The sequence below is a fragment of the Brassica rapa genome, chromosome A01, assembly GCF_000309985.2.
Source record: "Brassica rapa cultivar Chiifu-401-42 chromosome A01, CAAS_Brap_v3.01, whole genome shotgun sequence".
Classification (NCBI taxonomy): domain Eukaryota; kingdom Viridiplantae; phylum Streptophyta; class Magnoliopsida; order Brassicales; family Brassicaceae; genus Brassica; species Brassica rapa.
This window is the reverse complement of record NC_024795.2, coordinates 17,736,620-17,757,672: the sequence shown is the minus strand read 5'-3', so window position 1 is coordinate 17,757,672 and position 21,053 is coordinate 17,736,620. Positions and strand designations below refer to the sequence as shown.

At 39.4% G+C, this 21,053-nt stretch overlaps 2 protein-coding genes across 3 annotated transcripts; both read left to right on the top strand.

Moving 5' to 3' along the window:
• Window positions 1–700: 700 nt before the first annotated feature.
• On the top strand, window positions 701–20,694 carry LOC117127440. 2 transcript variants are annotated; one of them, XM_033277807.1, is made up of 2 exons: window positions 701–3,172; window positions 3,294–20,694. In XM_033277807.1, exon 1 carries the CDS (start codon window positions 761–763, stop codon window positions 2,363–2,365), a length of 1,605 nt encoding a protein of 534 aa, XP_033133698.1. In that variant the 5' UTR covers window positions 701–760; the 3' UTR covers window positions 2,366–3,172; window positions 3,294–20,694. The 2 variants fall into 2 exon arrangements, with proteins under 2 accessions (XP_033133698.1, XP_033133693.1); XM_033277802.1 differs by having other exon boundaries at window positions 701–6,887; window positions 9,220–20,694.
• On the top strand, window positions 2,450–3,193 carry LOC103873697. Its single transcript, XM_033275928.1, has one exon. It carries the CDS (start codon window positions 2,450–2,452, stop codon window positions 3,191–3,193), a length of 744 nt encoding a protein of 247 aa, XP_033131819.1.
• Window positions 20,695–21,053: the final 359 nt, after the last annotated feature.

The following is a 21,053-nucleotide window of genomic DNA, read 5'->3' as shown; positions in this document are numbered from 1 at the left end:
TGGACGGTGGATTATGTACGACACTGGTGACTGGGATTTTAAACTTGATAGCGACCGTATGGGGAGGGCTGTCTCTGGGAAGTTGATAACTTCTGTTGAAGACTTGAAGCGGGCCATTATTGAGGCATACGGTCTAGTTGGAATGTCTGTTGCCGTTGAGATGTCATATTGGCTTGGTGAACACGGATCTTGTGCTGTTGGTGAAAGAGAAGCTCCTGTTCAAATTTCCAACGACAAGGATTTCGACTTGTTCACTTCGGCACGTAAGGTGGACAAGTACATCAACGTATTTGTCACATTCAAAGAGGAAGTAGATGGGAAAATCCATTTTCTGAGGCCACTGGGGAATCTTTTGAAGTCCAAAGAAGTTGCCAGCAGCAACGAAATGCAAGTTGAGAGTACGTCTGCTGATGTGCACACCCGGAATGATGTTAATGACGGTGAGACTGATTTGACCGAAGATGAAATAATTCTGATGGGAGTTGCGGAAATTGAAGCAGTTTATGCCTCAAATGGTTTTGGGATGCGTGAAGTGGATGGAACTACATGTGACGTTCAGAATAAAGTGGACACGACTGAAGATGCTGTGTTAGGGGAAGGCGAAGATGACGACGATGAGGATTATGATTACAATTTATGGCATGATTTTGTTGGACGAAATTGCGAATAGGACGATGATAAGGATGAGGATGGAGGGGTAGGTGGTGGTTGTCGAACGAACGTAACATATGGAGGTGTACGTGGTGAGGTGGTGACTAAAATGAGGAGTGGACGAACTAATCCTTCTTCAAACAAAGGCAGTGGTTCATCTACAAACAAACAGCGTACCGCAAACCCACCATCAACTTTTGAAGATTACGTAGATGAGGGTAGAGATTACATAGGCTCATCTAGAATTTCGATGGAGAATATTGAAGAAGCAAGTAACAATGTAGGTGTCAAGTCAAGTGATCAAGTGGCCGACACTGAGAATCATTCAGATCCAAATCAAGAAGAGGACCCAATTTTGGACAACAACTCCCAAATGTTGGTTCTCCAGACTCCTCCAAAGCCGTTCAACATGCATACTCGGGAAGTTGACGACAGTGATGATTTCGTTGGGCAGGTCCCTCAATGTGTTTCGTCTAGACCGACACATGATACATCTGATGGAGAAGACGAGGATGACGACTTTGTCGAACCGGTACCTATGTGTGTTTCAGTTGGTCAGACACATGAAACTCCAGATGGAGAAGACGAGGATGACGACTTTGTCGAACCGGTACGTATGTGTGTTTCCGGTGGTCAGACACATGAAACCCTGGTAGAAGAAGACGAGGATGACGACTTTATCGAACCGGTACCTCAGTCTCGAAGCCGTGAGGAAGACGCAAGAAGACGTCGTGAAAAGGATAAGGCTGATGACGAATCACTCATGAAATCCGTTAGGGCCGTTGAGCTATATGGATTTGAGGATGCAGAAGCTTCGTCTAACAACAAAGCAGTTAACGACTATACCGTCGATGATATTGACTTCACTCTAGTAGATGCTGATATGTACACTGGGAAACTATTCAGTAGCAAGCAAGAATTCAAGATCAGTTTGCACATTTATGCCTTAAAGCAGGTGTTCAGGTTCAAGTTCCACAAACATGCGTTTAACTACGTCGCAGCGAAATGCATTGATAAAAACTGCAAATTTTATGTTATGGCTAAACAATTGGGGGAATCTTCGGCAAATCAGGTGAGGAAGGCGCAACTGAAGCATGTCTGCACATCTGATGCTAAAGCGCAATATAAGAAACATGCGACGTCGAAAGTAATAGCTGCACTAATGAGATCGAAGTATGAAAGGCTCCAAGCTGGACCGCGCGCATCTGAATTACCCGAGATGCTCCGGACTGAGTTCTTGTTTACGGCCACATATTGGAAATGTTGGAAAGCAAAAGAGTTAGCCACTGTGGCTGCACAAGGAACAGAAGAGAGCTCTTACAAGCTCCTGCCGAAATATTTTTATGTTGTAAAGTATGCAAATCCTGGGTCCATTACTCATATCAAAACTGAAAAAGATGATAAGGGTCAGACAAGGTTTAAGTACGCGTTCATGGCGCTGAAAGCTTGCATTGACGGGTGGAAGCATCTACGGAAGGTTATTGTGGTGGATGGTACTCATATGTTTGGGAAGTACAAAGGGTATTTACTAACTGCAAGTGGGCAAGATGCCAATTATCAGGTATTCCCTATAGCGTTTGCTGTTGTAGACAATGAAACAAATGAGTCTTGGAGTTGGTTTTTTGAGAAGCTGAAAGAGATCGTAGAAGATGGCTCCGATTTATCTATCGTGTCTGATAGAGCAAATCAAATATGTGTTGCTAAAGATAAGTGATATCCTCTTTCACACCATGGGTGCTGCCTCGTACACCTACAGAGAAACGTCGATGCAAAATTCAAGAAAAGGAATCAGAAGCAAATGGTTGGCAGGACAGCCGAGGTATTCAAGGTATCCCACTTTAAGAGACTTTACGCGGAGATCAAACTTACAGATAAGCGCTGTTGGGATTATCTTGAGAAGATCGATCCTAGGCATTGGACAAGGTCACACTTTGAGGGCGAGCGGTACAATCTAATGAGCTCGAATATAGCTGAGTCTCTCAACAAAGCACTAGTTCCTGCGCGCGATTCCCCGATAATGGCGCTATTTGAGTTCATCAGACGCATGATTAGTCGTTGGTTTGTGAGTAGACAGCGAAAGATATCGAAAATGAGGGGTGAGATCCCCCCGGCTGTTGACGAGTTGATGGAGAACAATCTAGAAGACGCAAGAGCGTACGCTGTGATGCCTCTGTCTGCTTTTGAATTTGAGGTAACTCTAAAAACAACCGGCTTCGGGAGTTCTGTTAATTTGGAAACCAGGTCTTACACATGTCTTGAATTCCAGAAAGTTGGAATACCATGTCGACATGCCATTGCTGCGGCTATGTTTTGGGACTTGCAGCACTCAGAGTTCGTTGCAGACGCCTATCTAAAAAAGACATGGAATGAAACAACAAAGGGTGTTACACTCCCGGTTCCAGATCCGCAAGATCTTTTCATACCTTCGGAGGTTAGTGACCTTATCATGTTACCACCAAAGACGAAGAGACCACCAGGACGTCCACCGACCAAGCGTAAACGTTCTGCAGGAGAAATACCGGTACGACCTAATCTCATCTGACTGTAGTCATGGATATTTTCTGAATAAAGGCTGTTATGTTTTTTTCAGGAGGGTCCGAAGAAGAAGAAACTAAACACATGTAGTCGATGTCATATCTCAGGTCACAACAAAAAGTCTTGTAAAGAACCGCTACAATGATGGGTTATGGATGGAGGAGATTTTATGTATTGTTGACAAGGGAGTTCTTGTTTTTTGGAAATTTAAGTGTTTAGGTGTTTCCTAATAACACATGTATAATGCTATTTTGCGAACTGATGAGATATGGATTGCGCAGTGCCTCTTCTTGAATTTATTAGATATGTATGGTTTTATTGTCATCTCTTAATATGGTGTTCATGTTTATGATTTGATGTAACTTGTTTATAACTTGAGATGTACGATATCTGTGTAGCCAATGTAGCCGTTAGAAAGACATTTAAATACAATGTAGCCGTTGTATTGTGGTCCAATAATATTATATCCGTTACAATCTCAATCTATTTAAGTATGAGTGCTTGTGTCGTCTATATTTCAGATTTTTTGTGATTCTCTCTTTACTCTCATTTTTATACTAAAGATGGGACTTGATTATAGCTATAGCCAGCCTTCGGAATCAGAGGACTATGGTGGGAATGACTCCAGCGACACAGAAGACCGTGAGGTTGAATATCTTATTCGTCGGGACCAAGCTGAGCTAACTTACAATTCTGCTGCGACGGTTCAGTACCCTCCGCAACCCGAGGTCGAATTTGGATTCCCGCAGACATGCTACTGTGGTGGTCGGCCTAAGCAAGCAACATCTCGCACTGTAAATGATCCAGGTAGAAGATACTACACGTGTGATAATGTTAATGATGGAGACTGTCATGTTCATAAATGGTGGGATGAGGCGGTTATGGAGGAGATGAGAGCCAGGGATACGCACACACTTCAATTGTCTGAAAAGGTAGATAATCTAACCTTTTTGAATGACTATGACCCACAACTTAACAAGTTTAAGGAACTCCAGAATGAGACTGAGCAGAAGCTGGTTAGGCTAGAGAAGGTAGTGTCTGAGTTAGCTGAAAAGAGAACAAGGTTAACCAATGGCTTCGAATACTTTGTTGGTGGAATGGTTATTATATTAGTTTTACTTGGGTTGGTGATCATATTCAAATAACTATTTATTTTGTAATGTAATAAATCGGATGAGTAATGAACTCTTGATGTTGTTTTTTGTAATGTGTCATTTTTTTATGATTCTACTAAAATTCTATGAACCAATAAACACGTTTGAAATAAAAAATGGTGAATATATCCCTCTCAATATTACCGTTAGAAATGCTTTTGAAGCAAAATATAGCCGTTACAATCTTGCACTATATAAGTATAATTCAGAACACCCAACAATCTCTCTTCACAACACTCAACAATCTCTCTTCACCACACTCACCAGTACCACAAAATGACGGATCCTTACTATAAAGAGATAAAGCACCACAAAAGGAAGTTTGACTGGGTGAGCAATTGTGTCTATGCCAATTACAAAATTCCAACGAAGTGTGTCTGCGGTGGAGCTATCACCGTGGAAGCTGATGACAGAGGAAGAAACTATTACGTATGCAAAGATTTTAAGGTAATATTGGAGTTCACAGTACTTAAATTTGCCTCCATTGTTAACAGAAATGGTTTTTAGCTAACAAATCTAATATATTTTCTTGTAGAACGATGGTTTGCACATCCGTCATGACTGCCTTACCGCCCTCGAGGAAGAGCTGGATTGCTTGAGAAGTCAGTATGCTGTGGAGGTGTCGCTCCGCCGTGAGCTGCAATTTGAACTTGCGCAAATGCGTGAGGAGATCAAAGAGCTTAAGCAATTAATTATGGTGGATTGCTGATCTTAGCATTTCTCGGATCTATTATGTAATTTTCGCTGATCTTAGCATTTCTCGGATCTATTATCATTTCAAAGGTTAATTTGTACTCTTCTATCAAATTTTAACTGTTTATCTCATAATGGGCCTATCCATATCCAATTAAAAAGCAAACCCATTTGAATTAATTTAGTTTCATAATGTGTACAAAAGTCATCATTATACACCCTCGGTTAAGGTGTACGAAGTCATCATTATACCCCCTCGGTTACGTAAGCTTCATAATGTAGTTTGAAATTAGGCCTACCTTCTGACACGGAGAAGACATCTTCTTTATACATATTTGTACTAATTTATGTATGAACTTAAGGTATTCTCATCTCTCTCTTCGTTGGTGTACGAACACGCGTACACTTATGGTTTTAACACGAAAATAAATTTAAGTGAACTCTGTCTGCGACAATAAAGTTTCCTACTTTAATTCGCATGGTTTAAACCGAGGAGTAGTAATGGAACGCCGCGTCTGTTACCAAAAAATTAATTAATTATTTTCGTATTATATATACTAAGTTGTCATTTAATATCTTTTTCATCTTTCTAAATATATTCTCTGCAAACCTCTTTCTCTGCAAACCTCTTTCATTCCAAAAATGGTTTATGATATTAGCCAAGGCAAAATGACCGTCGCAAAATACAAACGATTCTTTTACAGTTTGCCTATAGTCGGCGAACGCACCGAGCAGCAGTTGATCGAGTTGGCCAAGGCCGGATTGAAGGAAGAGATCCGCGAGGGTCTGGAAACTGATGAGTTCGCCACACTCGAGGCCCTGTTCGAGGAGGCGGAGGAAGTCGAGGAGGGGTTAAAGGAAACACCTCCATCCACCCCTCGCTAACGCCGCCGCAGAAGCCCCAACCCCCGCAGTAGCAAACATGCTCGCAAGGCGGAGGAAAAAGGTGACCCGGAGGATGACGGTTACGGATATGACGGCGAAGGAGCGTCGGGGTTTAAGGACGATGAAGAAGGTGAATACTGGGACTGGATGCAGATGGAGACGGACGTGGATGACGACGCGTCCGACAGGACCGACGACACATTGGGTTCTGGGCAGTTCAGGATGGACAACTACCCAGCCAGCTCCGGCACCGACTCCAGCACCTCCGACTCCGACTAGGAACCTCCTCCTCTTTTAATATTATTAAATATTTTGAATTTTAGTGTTTTTTGTAATTATTTTAAACTCTTTTTTTTTTCGAACTCTTTATTATATTATAATATAGTTTATGATTTCTGTTTATTATTGCTGTCTTTTATTGCATGTTTAATATTGGTAAAATTAGGATACGAATACTTAAGGTCTACGAATACTGAAGGTATACGAATACGGACAGTATTTGTATACCGACGGTATACTAATACTGACGGTACACTTAAGGTATTCGAATACTTAAGGTCTACGAATACTGAAGGTATTCGAATACTGACGGTATACGAATACTTAAGGTTTACGAATACTTTAGGTCTACGAATAATTCCATTAATGGGCTTAATGACCATGGGTTAACCAAGAACTGAAACCTATTAAGTCCATATTTGACCCAAAATTTAAAGTTGTGAAATTGGACTGAAACCTATTAAGTCCAAATTAGATGGGCTAAAACCATTTGGACATGGAATGGTTTATGGTTCTATTTTGGGTTTGGACAATTTGGACTACGTACAATTTGGACATATCCATTGGACATGGACAGCCCAATTGATTATACGGTATACGAATACTTAAGGTATACGAGAGAAAACATATAACATTGACGAATACTTTAGGTCTACGAGATTAAACATATAACATTAACGAATACTTAAGGTATACGAATACTTAAGGTCTACGAATACTTAAGCTATACGATAGAAAACAGATAACATCGAGGATAACATAAATAAAGTCCTAGAGGATGTTTGCAATGTTGACGCAAATACAAAATAGCCTGCAGTTTTTGCAATCACCTTCTAAGTTGTCTGCGTAATCATGGCCATACACGCACCTGGGTGTCTTGATAACGCCATCATCCGGAAACTTGAAAGATTCCCCATATTTGTTGCAGTTCAGGTCTTCCGCTCCAAAGGCTTTCAATTGGTTCTCTATGGATTCTCCCATTTCACAAGTATCATCCGATCAAAGGTCATGGTGATATGCTGCGAACAGCTGAAACACTTTGCTCGCTTCCTTGTCGTTGCCAAGACAAACATTGAATATGGCGACAGCTAGGGTTGAGATTCCATGCATTGGGACATTTGGTTCCAATATTTTAATACTCTCCTCAAGTCCTATGCTCGGTGCTGTAAGGAGACCTTCGAAGTAGATTGCATTTCTGTTGCCAGCACTGACACATTTGAGATGAAACTCCCGGAACTGACAACCTTGGCGTATTTGACATGTGACGAACCCGTCCTCCATTTCACTAACATCACACTTCTTCAAGACTGAGGGCTCGTGTGCGAGGGCGTAACCGCGTTTTCCAGCCCGCAGAAAAGGGCCAAGATTGTAAAAATGATTCCTCTCCGACAAGCTCAATGATTTTGCACACAATTTCCTGGAGAAGATTTGGGAGTACGTGAGCTTCCATACTATTGGGGTCACTTGTTGGAGTTTTTTTGTGGTCTGTTTTATGGTTGGTATGAGAGGGATTATAGAAATTTAATAAACAGGTTTGTAGAGAAAACGTGTGAGGTTAATACGAGAATTTATTGTCCCACCTACATTTGAAACCTAACACTGTCAAATCATGTTTTAAAGGGTCAATAAAAAAACTAACACTTATACGGGCGTGACCATCGTAAATAGACAACCCTTCGCTTGCTATAATTGCTGAATTTTGGACATCATTTGCACAACGCTGAAAACACAATCTGGCTATAATGGCAGAGATGACTTTTCTAGATCTTCCTGCAGAAATCCAACAATTGATTGTCTCCTGCGTCGCAAAAAATTCCTTTCAAGATCTGTATAGACTCAGATCTACTTGTAAGTCAATGCGTGCGCTGGTAGACACGCCTGACGTCTATTCTTTGTTTGATCTGTACAAACACCCTTGGTGGACAGGCTTGCGTAATACGTTGTTGAGAAGATGCTACGATGTCGGAAACCCAAGTACTCTTTACATCAAGGGTGTTGAGTATTTCTACGCCCTACAACGCCACGAAGAAGGTCTTGCTTTGATGAAGAGAGCAGCGGATGCTGGATACGAACGAGCGTTGTATACCTATGCAATGACTCGCAAACTCTACTGGGATAATGAGGACTACTTCGCTAGTTATACGAGAGAAGCAGTTGGTACAATTGGATGGCTTGTTAGAATGGATGATGTTCCGTGGGTGCCGGTCGTTAACGAGTGGTTCTTAACAAAGAAGTTCATGTTCATGTCAACAGATCGACCTTTGTTTTATAATTGCCCCTGTTCACCTACGTTGGATTTCGATTGGGATCTGTGGCACATGGAGTTAAGCAAGGCTGAAGACATGTGTAACCGATGCTTCTGGATAAAAGAGGTTGGTCTTTTCCTCCGGGATTTTCGTTGCGCCACGAGTTTTTCGCCCTTCGACAGTTGGCAGTAATTATTATTTGTTGTAATGCATTTACCACATTAAGCATTGTTCTAATTCCGTTGTCGAGTATAACATTAGCTGTTATTTTGGAAAGTGACGTATACCATCAAAGCTAGGAGACACACTCCAACATCGGTTTATCGTTTCTTTACTCATACAGTTATCATGAAAAGATAAGACTCGGTGTACAAATACTGACGGTATTCGAAAAATGACGGTATTCAAATACTGACGGTACTCGAATACTGACAGTATACGAATACTGACGGTATACGAATACTTAATGTATACGAATACTTACGGTATACGAGAGCCCAAAATTTAAAGTTGTCCAATTGGACTGAAACCTATTAAGTCCAAATTAGATGGGCTAATGTCAATTTGGACTTAAGAAAAATAATGCCCAATAAAATGCTTTGTCCATTTGGACATACCCATTGGACATGGACAGCTCAATTGACATCTCTATTCATAATTTCATTAGTATTTATCTTTACTCACTTTTGATTGATTAAACGGTATACGAATACTTAAGGTATACAAATACTTACGGTATACGAGAGAAAACATATAACATTGACGAAATACTTAAGGTATACGAGAGAAAACATATAACATTGACGAATATTTAAGGTATACGAATACTTAAGGTCTACGAATACTTAAGCTATACGTTAGAAAACAGATAACATCGAGGATAACATAAATAAAGTCCTAGAGGATGTGAGAAATGTTGCAGCATATCCAAAATAGCCTGCAGTTTTTACAAGAACCTTCAAAATTGACTGTGTAATCATGGCCATAAAGGCAGCTTGGTGACTTGATGACCTCATCATCCGGAAATTTGAAAGATGCACCATATCTGTTCATGTATGGCGCTCCAAATGATATCAATCGCCACTCTAGATCAGCTCCCAGTCCAACTATCGCATCCGAGCGAAGGTCATAATGATTAGCTGCGAACTGCTGAAACAGTTTACTGGCTTCCTTGTCATTGCCAATACACACGTTAAAAATGCCGACGGCTAAAGTTGATAAATCATGATTTGGAACATTTGGTTGCAATATTCTAATACATTTCTCAGGACCTACCATCAGTGCTGCATATAGCCCTTCATAGTAGATAGCGTTTGTGTTGCCAGCTGATACGCACTTGATCAAAAACTCCCGAAACTGACCACCAGTGCAGATTTGACATGTTGCAAAGGTGACCATTGGCTGAACATTACACTTCCTTAAGACGGAGGGTTCGTGGACAAGTGCATAACCGCGTTTCCCAGCCCGCAAAATACCACCAAGATAGTAGAATGAATCCGCTCCCACCATCTCTATTATTTTACACAAAATTTCTTCTGGAAGATTGAGGAAGTTTAGAGATGCCATACTATTGAGTTCTGCTGGAGATGTTTATCAGACGCATTGAATATGTATATATAGAATAAAGAAATAGACAAAGGAGTCTTATGAGTTAATAGGAAAGTTATTGTCCCCTCCCACATTTTGTACCTAACACACTCAGAGAAATAGTTATTGCAATCCATTTTTAAATTTTACACTAACACTTATTAAATGAAACAGTAAAAACACCAACTACTTCTGAAATTGTTTTATACTCCAATAACCTTAAACCCTAAACCCTAAACATGCAACCCTAAACCCTAAACTCTAAACCCTAAACCCTAAACCCTAAACATATAAGAAATACGATATAAAACCTTCAAAGATAAACTGATCTGTTTGAATTATAGTGTCTGGATGAATGAAAAGATACAATAACCGTTAACAATTTGGTTTAACAAACGAAATGAAGCAGGCAGTATACACGTCTTCAACCATCGTTTTGAACTTTTGCGTTTCCAATAAATTCTTCATAGGTATCCATCGCGTATTTCTGACGGAATATGTCCACCTTTTTGTCATCGATCTGCCCCATATCCTCATAGGAGTATCCCGCTGCATGCATTTCCAGAAATTTGACCGCGCATGGTCCACAGTCGCCAGACCTTTCGTTGAAGTAAATATTTTCTGGACGCACCCATGAAAATGCTTGGTGTTCTTCAGGATGACTACTATCAGAAGGAGGCGAAAACGCAGCTAAGACATGAGGCAATGCGCGTAGAAGATAAGCCATGTGCTTGTTCACCTCATTATCGGACTCATTAAGGGGAATGTTGCAGTCCAAAATCTCCACTTGTCTGCATGTCAAGTTGATCACAAGACCAACCCAATGATCTTTTCCCCACATCATTGGGGCGTACACCCTGTCCACATCAACCAACAACACCTTCTTGTCATTCCGACGCCGCGTTTTTCCGGTGAAACTGTAACTGACAAGCCCTCCCCAGTTGAATACCAGTTTATCTGAGGCCTTCTCGAACTCTGCGAACTTTGATATAATGCCCGCAATACTGAAGTAGTCTACAAATCTGCACCTCTGACTCAGATAATTGTGTCCATGCCGCCTTACTAGCATACCAATTAACACAGAAATGTGCTGAAAAATATGTACAAACCATTAGAACATTAAATCGGTGGAAATCCGTGTTGTAACTTGAATAAAACAGATTAAGTTCTGATGATTTGAATACCTCGGTACTGACCCAATTTGTTGGCCTCGCCAACGACAGGAAGAACTTATTTGAGACATGATCCCAATAACAATTTCAAATTTCCTGAAATTTGAAAACAAACCAAAAGTCAATATTAAACATTTGACAGTCCAAGAATTTTATACAGTATATCTAAACAACTTACAGTGCCGGATTCTCGCGGAGAATTGACTGAAACTTTTGAAACTGCGCTTTCTCCAAGTCTGCTAAGGGCGTATATTTGGGTTTCTTGCAGCTTTGGAAAAGCTTCTTCAGTCTCTTGTCTGGGGTGTACACTCCTCCAATCTTTGTTGAACGTCTCGGAATACGCTTCGTCTGGAGGTCATCGTTTTTGGTTGAGCTTATTGTAATACATTTCCCTTCTAGCTCTGCTTTTTTTAATGACCTAGTGAGATATCGACTCAGCTTCGAATTCCCAACGTCTGGTGTGCGAGATTCAGTCATCGGATCATCCTCTGGCGGTGTCTTGTAATCTTCAGAATTTGTCGGTGACGCTTTACCACCTTGTTCCTCCGGCGGAAGGACGTAAGATTCAGGATGAGACCAAACGGTAAGCATCATACAAGTGTTCTCCAGTGGATCTTTATACACATTGTCACTCCGTGTCCCCTTTTCAACCTCTTCTGCTAACAAATTTAGCCCTGATATTGGAGACCCATCTCCCCCCTCGCCCTGACAACGTTCAGATATAGCTCATTCAAATACTTCGATTCAGATGTAGTTTATATGTTCACCTAACAACTTGGATGTATACCTGACAAACTAAACTGAACTCCTGATAAAAAAATCCGAACACCTAATCAACATAATCTGTACACCTGGTAAAATTAGCTGAACACTTGACTAACTAAGATGAATACCTCTGAAACTCACCTGAAAACTATAAAACAGATCTGTATACCTGACTACTTAAGCAAAAGACCTCTTAAATTAACCTGAATACCAGACCAAACAAATCAGTATTCCTGTACACCTCATAAATTAACCTGAATACCTTAACTAAATAACCTGAATACCTGACCAAACAAATCAGTATTCCTGTACACCTCACTAACTAAAATGAACAACTGATAATCTACGCTGAATACCTGGCCAAACCAAGCTGAACAGCAAACATAATATATCTAGAGCCTATAAATTCATTGTTATAATCTATTTACCTCCAACGGTTCCGGGAGAGTTGGTTTTGCTGGCTTTGATACAGTTTCTGGTCCAATAGGCGTTGAAACATCGACTTCTGGAATGTTTGCCGACTTCGAGAAAGAGGGGCCTTCGCCCGCCATTGAATCTACCTACACGTTGAATTTTCCTCAAAAAAGTTAGACCGGGATTCAGGCATTGTTTATCATTAAAAATTGTAGGAGCAGTTTGATTACCTTTTCCCAGAAGCGAGCATTTGGCGTACGACCATCACAATGATTATCATGCATTCTCATCGTCTCATCGTCGTAAACCCATCGCCGTTGTTCTTCTTGTGTTTCTTACTATCAGACCCCAAATATTTCAGCTTCATCATTACCATCACCACTGAACGGACGTCGTTTCTTTGGAACTTCCATGCCGGTTGGGTAAGCGTGACCGTTGTCTCTGTTTGTTTTACCGGCTGCTGTGTTTTGCGGAACCGTGGACGAGCCTCCCCTATCATGATGCAACCAGTCAAAAATCTTGTTCCGCAATTTACCCAACTGGGTTTTCAGTTCAACTCGTATCCACTCTTTCAGCTCTTGCTCCTTATCTGATAAGTTTCCTGGTTCAGCCTGTTTACATATCCCACGACGAGGTCGAATAGGACGCTCCGGCGCCTGACTCGAACTTCCAGGTTCATCACAGGCTTTCCCGAACCGCCTAGACGGCTTTTGACACTTTTTTTTGACACCAACACCTTCAGCCTTTTCGGCTGCCTTCAGAGGTGGAAGGGATGAATCACCTCCTCTAAAGTCTGTTGCTTTGAACTTGTGCCCTTCCCGCATTCGACGAACTAAGTTATCTATTCGGGGATCGATTCTTCTTTCTTCCACTTTGGATCCCCACCTTCATCTGGGATTGAATACGTAACAATAACCTCAAACAAAGAACACAAACATTCATAAGTACACAAAGTTTGAGCGTCTTAACTTTTGTTTTGCAAATAAGATAGACAACAGCATTGTACCTCTTTGGGTTTCCACCAGAAGTATGTCTTCAAAATTCAGAAGTTCATTTGTTGAGTCGCATCCTTCTGGTTCTTGCAAGAAAGAAGTGGTTTTATTAGGTTCAGGAATTTTCTCAAGCAATGAGGGGATAGCTTTAAAAGCAAAAAGTTGCAGCGTCAGAGGGAACCCATAACACGCTGTTGACTGCTGTTTCAAACGAAGGCGCATGACCGAAAGGGATTTATCCATTTTAGAAGCATCAGAAGGTTGAGGTGGTGTCAATCTAGACAGAGTGCTGACGAATGCCTCTCTCCCCCATGAATATTGAAGAAATGATCCGGTGTCTTCCAGCATCTCGACGTAAGCAGGCGTCACACGAAGAAGTTTGTGACCACAAACCATGAGCCCATCTACAAGCGCAATGAGAGCTAGTGGCAACCGCTTCCACTCAGGAAGACTAGGCTGTTCAAGCGTACGAAAAACATCTGGTACAGTCACGTCTTCATCTTCAGATTCAAACAACTCTTTCCACATACGTCCAGGTGTGGCATCGATAGATTCTGACCCGTTTCCAACTTTTCCCTTTCAGGCTCGCATTTCAGCTCCGTGATGTCTCCGAACTCACGCAGAGAAAAGCGTAGTGGCTTGTCTGCAAACAAGAACCAGAGCTCATATAGGCGCATCGTAACCAGCTGACGGCTGAGGAGAGAATGTACAAGTTTCGCAGAGTTAGAGCAGCGCGCTACAGGTAAGTGGAACAGAGCTCCAAACTGACTTCCTAGCAGACAATTCATTTCAGGGGAGCCTCTTAGCAACTTCACTAACGATCCAATGATACTCGCCTTTGAATAGATGTTCAGTCGAGGTTTGGCAGGATAGCAATTACGTCCGAACAGTCTTTCCGGGAAAGTCGGCGTGGTGACAATAAGTTCCGGCTCGGTGGATGCAGCTCCGTCTTGTTCAGTGGATGCAGCTTCTTCTTGGTCGGTTGATGCAGGTTCGTCTACTTCTGACTCCGTGGTCATTACTGAAATACAATGACCAAATCCAGACATTTACCCAACGCTTTATTTTTAAAAAAATTTCCCAAAGAATTTCACAGCGAAGCTTAGCGAAAGGAGATACCTTCATAACGAGTTCTAGTTTTGCCTGCACGGGGAATTTTCTTCGGAATTGCTTCTCTATCACTGGCGGATTGACTACGAGTCACCCTCCTCGAGGGCGTTACGCTGGACGGGGATACCATGCCGATCTGGGTTCAGTTGAGGGTGGTTCTTATGTGAGAATCTTCTTATGTTTGGTTCTCAATTGCAGCTGTTTAGAGGTGGTTCTGGTATATTTTGATGAGATGTTTTTGTTTTTCTAATTTTAATTTTTTTTTGCTTTTATTAGGTGTTCTTTTGATTTTTTAAATTAAAAAAAATTAGAGGTGGCACGGTCGTAATATCAAGAACCATGCGCGCCCTCTGTCGACATTTCACAATTCTGGAAAAGGCGATTTGCCCAATTTGCTAATTTAAACTTGAGGTGTCCCAACTCCCTAATAGCAAACTTGCGATTTGCCCAATTTGCCAATTTTTCCAAAAATATATAAAAACAGTGTACAAAGGGGCGGGAAGGGATTAGAACCATGGTTAGGTGGGGGAACAGAGAGAACTTTAGCCAAGTAAGCACCCATCCTGGCCAACGTAGATCCACCCATTTATTGAGTTTTGATGAGAGCTTAGAGAGTCATTCAAATTTTACAATGCATGATTTAGGAAACTGTTACGAAAAATTAGTGAACTAAACTCGACTAAAGAAAACGACGATGTGATTAAGGAAGCAATACAGTAGCTGATTCTATTGCACAAAGTGTGATTCAACACCGACGTTATCAATCTTACGTTGCAAAAAAAACGGCCCTCGTTGGTTGGACTCTCAACTTTGCGTCGATGCAGCATGAAGCTCATCATCTGGTATTTCTAATGGTTCTTAAAGCTGCTGTCGTTAACTATATTCAAAGAACCCTTTTATTAGCTTACCCAACTGTTTGGGGATTATTATCTAGCGCCTACTGGCTGCCTTTGTCGCTTCCTTTATAGTATTGTGGTACTTTTGTTTTATCACAGCCTTTTGGCTTGTGGATGTGTTTTTTGGAAATTCAATGACAAAAAAAAAACTCCACTAAAGAAAATATACATAATTACAATTTTATTAATGAAATGAATAATAGCTTACAAACATTTGCATTTATAAGATTATACTAGATTTTGACCCGCGCTTTAAAAGCATGGGATTATTCTTGTTTCAATTCTTTTTTTCTTTTTTTTGGTTTTAGTTCAATTTTTGGTTTTGAACCGTTCGATTATTTATATAATTGAATTTGGTTTCAGTTTGACTATTTTGGTTAGGGTTGGGAAAAATACTTGAATCTGAAGAACCAAACCGAAATTGGTTAAACATCCAAATAGGTTCAAAATATCTGTAATTAGAGAATCAAAACCTATCCAAACCAAAATATTTCAAGTACTCAAAAGTATCCAAAATTTTTTTATATACTTCAGTATATTAATTAACTTTAGATTTAATATATAAAATGTATCCAAAATATATATGATATTTGAAAATTTCCAAAAGTAAATATCTAAAATAGCTAAACAATACTCAAAACACCAAAATACTTGAAATATCTATTGATCATTTATCTAAATATTCATGCCAAACCAATTTATATGTTAAGTTTAGATATTTTGGCATACATTATTGAAATTTATGTAATATGTTATTTTTATTTTTAGATTTTTAGAAATTTAAAGTATATATGAATTTTTAATTTTTAAAAATAATTTAAACGGTTTATCTAAACCCGAATCAAATCCGCAAAGATCTAAAATGAATCTGAACTGAGATTTATAAATTAACCGAAATCTATAATCCTGAAAACCCGAAACCGGAATAGACATCGGATCAAACTTGAATGTGTACCTGAACGTCCATCCCTAATTCTTGTTTTTTTGCTTGGTGAGAATAATAATGCGAAGAATATTCGGTAGAATAATAAAAAGATTTAGTTAGTTAATGTATATAGCATCTTAAGATTCTTAACAAATCGGATATGTCAACAATGTGTATTTAAGATTAAACTTTTCTTTTTATTTATTTATTTTATTCAAGAAAACTCTAGGTGCATAACATTAACATTGTAATTATAAAGGAAAATTATAAACATGGAAGAGATCATTGTTATACAATTGATGTATTATAAAATTTTGTTTAGATAATTTTATATAATTAATAAATATATTCTGAAATTTGATAGAATTCAAAATTATCAGTGTCAATAATAATAATACACTTGATAGACATATATGAAATATCCGAATTAATACTAAATTGGTTTTAATTTTGCTTGGAGGTTGTCTTCAACGTTAAAATTTTGGTTTGAAATTCAAAACATAAACATGGAAGAGAGATACTTGATCTTCATTGTTATACAATTGATGTATTATAAATTTTGTTTTGATGATTTTATATACTAACGTCACATAAACATGGAATACATATATATTTAATTTTCATTTAGTTATTTATGTAAAATTATGTGTCTTCCACGGTTTTTTGGTCAACGTTAATTAGATTGGTTTGGTGATAACACACTTTAATGAAAACCCCTTCTTAAATACATTTATTGAAATTAAAATTAAATGATAATGACATGTCATTGTAAATAAGTTGTAAAACGAAAGGCAAAATCCTAGTAGGGATTCTGCTTTAATTGTATAGATTGCATTTTTACCGAATTTTATTGAAACAAACCATAACTATTGGTCCCTCCATATTTAAACTCTCAAGTATTTTTATATGAAATAATTCCTAACTAAAAACTATTAGAAAAATTGATCAACTGTCTTTAATGTTGAAATTTAGTGAGCCCATGTGCAACTATTCGGCGAATGATTTGTACGATATTGTCCATTTTGGATTCGAAGACAAGACTCAAATGGATTTACTTTTGTTTTTTTTTCCAAAAAAACCCGTACTAATCATAGTTCAACATCCGATTATATACTAGATATTCTTTGACTAAATTTTCAATGTAGGACTTTGTTTGCATTCACAACAAACCTCCTCTCAAACCAAGTACCACCCAACTTTTTGGTTTCCAACCTCCAGCGAAACCCAGCACACATCTTGTACTATCGTAATCACCAACATGACTCTTCACCTAACCCTTGTTACACCTTTAGGATATATTCACCTAACCCTTGCTGCACCATTAGTCATTTACACCTAATCCTTGCAGAACCACTAGGAATATCTACCTAATTTTGTATCGTCGTTAGGGAGAGACTTTCGGTACAAGTCTCTGGCACCCCTTAATCGCGAAGTTAACCCTTTGATCCTCCTCCCACAACTGAAGCTTCCATGATCTTTTTGACCGGTCTCTGCCACATATATCTCCCTTCCCATCAACGTTTGGAGCTGCTTTGAACTTGAAGAGTATTCTGCAGATTTTCGTCGACCTGACTCAAATACCATTTGTTTAAAACTATCGATCATTAGATTGCTTAATTCATAGACACAAATAATTTGATCACCAAGTTTCTGGTCTCCCACAACTTCCATTGTCAATCAAAGGGTTTACACAAACGCTCTAAGCGATCAATAAGAAGACACAACAAAGAATAAGAAAGATCCAAGAAACTCTATCATGACTCGAACAATGTCTCTTGTCTCGACTTGAAACTTTTAACTTTGTGTTTGTGTTTCTCAGCTTGCTTCACCTCGAACTGAAACCTATTGGTCTCCTCTTCTTGTTTGAGGGAGATGCATTATCGACAGTTTTGCATCCCTCCTGCAACTGAAACTCCGGTGAAATCCCAAAACGGTTTCCAGTGGCTATACCTCTTCTGAACGTATGCGACAAACCCGGCCACCTTCACTTCTGTGTTCTCGGTGAAACTTTCTCTCAGTCTTCTCTGAGAACCCATGAGCCCTCAACTCCATTATGTTCAGTTAAACTTCTCTATAGCCACTGATATAGGTTTTTCTCCTTTGACTCTTGACTTGATAGTGATGATCCATAACACAACCACTCTCTTTGTGTTTTCCGGTGTCATCCTCCGACACCACTGTTCTGAAATTCTAAGGTAATCATCAGAAATTCGACGTCTATGTTTCTGACTTTCTAGAATTTCCTTTTGTGGAACCATAAAACACTAACATGGTTCTTCTCCGTAATAGCTTCTCCGACGTCCTACTTGGTCTTCTCCGCTATTCTGATGATTCCATGGTAACCTTACTAACCTTAGTACCTCCTCTACGCTTTGTCTCTTCCATTTCTTTGAGACCTTTGCAGTTTCTCCGATGATCAGTCGAAGTTCCTCTGCTTTTTCCTGAGATTTTATTCTTTGGATCCTGAAACTTATGTTTCATCCTTGCAGCATTTTTTCAGATTTATTCTTTAAACAACAAGCATTTTACTAAAAACCACATGTAGTTTGGCTGCTAGCAAACGTATATCAAAATAACATAATTTTACCATCAAAACATAGTGCACCGTTTTTTTTTTGGGTAAAAACGTAAAGATATTATTACCAAGTTTTTTCGTTTTTGACAGAAACACGGAAGGTAACCCGAAGCAGAAAAAAGAAAAGAAAAACTAAACACAGACTCGGTCTAGAAACGAAAGCAATAAAGATACAACAACTACAACCACAGACCCGAGGCTCGACTAAAACCGAATCAACAGCTTGCCGCAAAAAGACGAGCCAAGTTCAACCGAAAGTCAGAACCCGGTAATTTTGGCCTCCACGATGAATCCACTCTTAAAGATAATGGTCTTCCTGAGAATAGCTCACTGAGTTAGAATAGATACGTAGACCTCTGTAAATACTGCATATTTGATTTCATCCATAAATCCATATCCCAATTCCATTAGTTTAATCTCTTTGGTATCATTGACATAAGAGATGTCGCCTTTTTCATTTTAGGTGAATGAGGGTTACAGCGAAACAAGGGAATGAAAAGTCGCTTTGCGTTGGATTCGAGCAAACTAGTATTTTCTGAATAATATGAAGCCAGTAAACAAACAGTAAATCCATGGGTATTGGAACCCAAGTATCCAGGATAAAGCCGATTTTTTGAAGATTTTGAACCAAAGTTCTAGAGTTTTGTTCATCCTTCACTGTAATTCTTTCTAAAGTGTAAGCCAAGTCTTGTTGGACAAAACATATCAGTAACCGAGCATTTTTGATCCATTTTAATCTTGGCTACGGTGAGGGATTTTCTTGAATTTCTCGCACACGGTCTAGGATTTCAAATAAATATAATTTAGTTCTAATATGCTCAGTCTTTGTGAATTTAATTAGTCTGTCTTGAGTCATTTTTGGAATTTGCATAATTAGTTATTTAGGTTTGTTGCTTAAACTGGAAATACGGTATTAGATGATTCAACATTGATTGTTTCACTTAATGCGAAACTCTTAGGTAAAATTTGTTTGAGACGAATACAAAGACGTGCTTCTGTATGCCGGATTGTATGGAGGTTACAGCTAGCTTTATTCGACCGGTTGAACCGTAGCCTGGAGAAGTCGATAAATCGTCAACGGACGGTGATACCACGCACTTTCTCTGTGGTGTTTTTGGCATGTTTGTGGGCAGCAAGTGTGCACCTCGTTAGGACCATTGTATGTTCTTTGAGTACTTTAGGTATCATTGTTTGTCACGTGTTAGGATTAAATTATATTTATTCGGAGTGATATCAATTTTATGGACTTTGGGTTTAGCATAGTATACCTCACTGAGTGACTGACCTGTGAAACAAACATATATACGAGTATTGGACGGATTGGTGCTATTGGGCGATTTCATTCTGATTTTTATTTGGTATGGGTGAGTGGAGATGTAGGTATGTGACGTGTGTCCTGAGATGTTGTTGGTAACACGTCCTTTTCGAGAAAGAAGGAGACGGGTGTCACATTTTGATCCGCATGCTTCCCCTCCAGACTTAAAATTTAGAAGCGCCGTCGCGGCATTACATGAAGCAGCTGAGGCTTATCTGGTTGGCCTGTTCGAAGACACGAACCTCTGTGCCATTCATGCCAGGACGGTTACGTTCATGCCTAAGGATATTCAGCTTGCCAGGAGAATCAGGAGTGAAAGGGGTTAAGGGAAAGAAGAACGATAGCAGCATTCCTTTTTTTATCAGATCTGTAAATGCCTTTCAAATTTCGCGTCCTAGGCTTGGTTTTGAGTTTGTACTCTATTGCTATGATTTGGCTATTAGGCGAAATGTCTGAATGAATATCAGTCTACTTTCATTATAAGATTCGGTTATGCGTTTCTTACAGACTTAGTATATAGTTTGAGTTTCTCGACTGTATATGCAAGATCACAATAATAAGAATTTGCTCTCTTATTAATTTTAAGGAAAATCCTCTCAAAACTTTAAGCTCTCTCTAACAATCTCAAAACTCTTAAGGGATGCAACAACTCTGCAACTCCTTTATATAAGAATAGATATCTCCTAATCCTATTAGTAAAAGCTTATCTATAGATATTTCCTAATCCTCTTAGTAAACCATATCTCGGTGGGATTAGGATAGCTTATTCTCTAAGCTAATTCAAGCTTACTCCAACATAGTATTGGTGTTCTTACACAAATCAATTACTGCAAGTAGATGAGATTCATTGTTTCTCTTC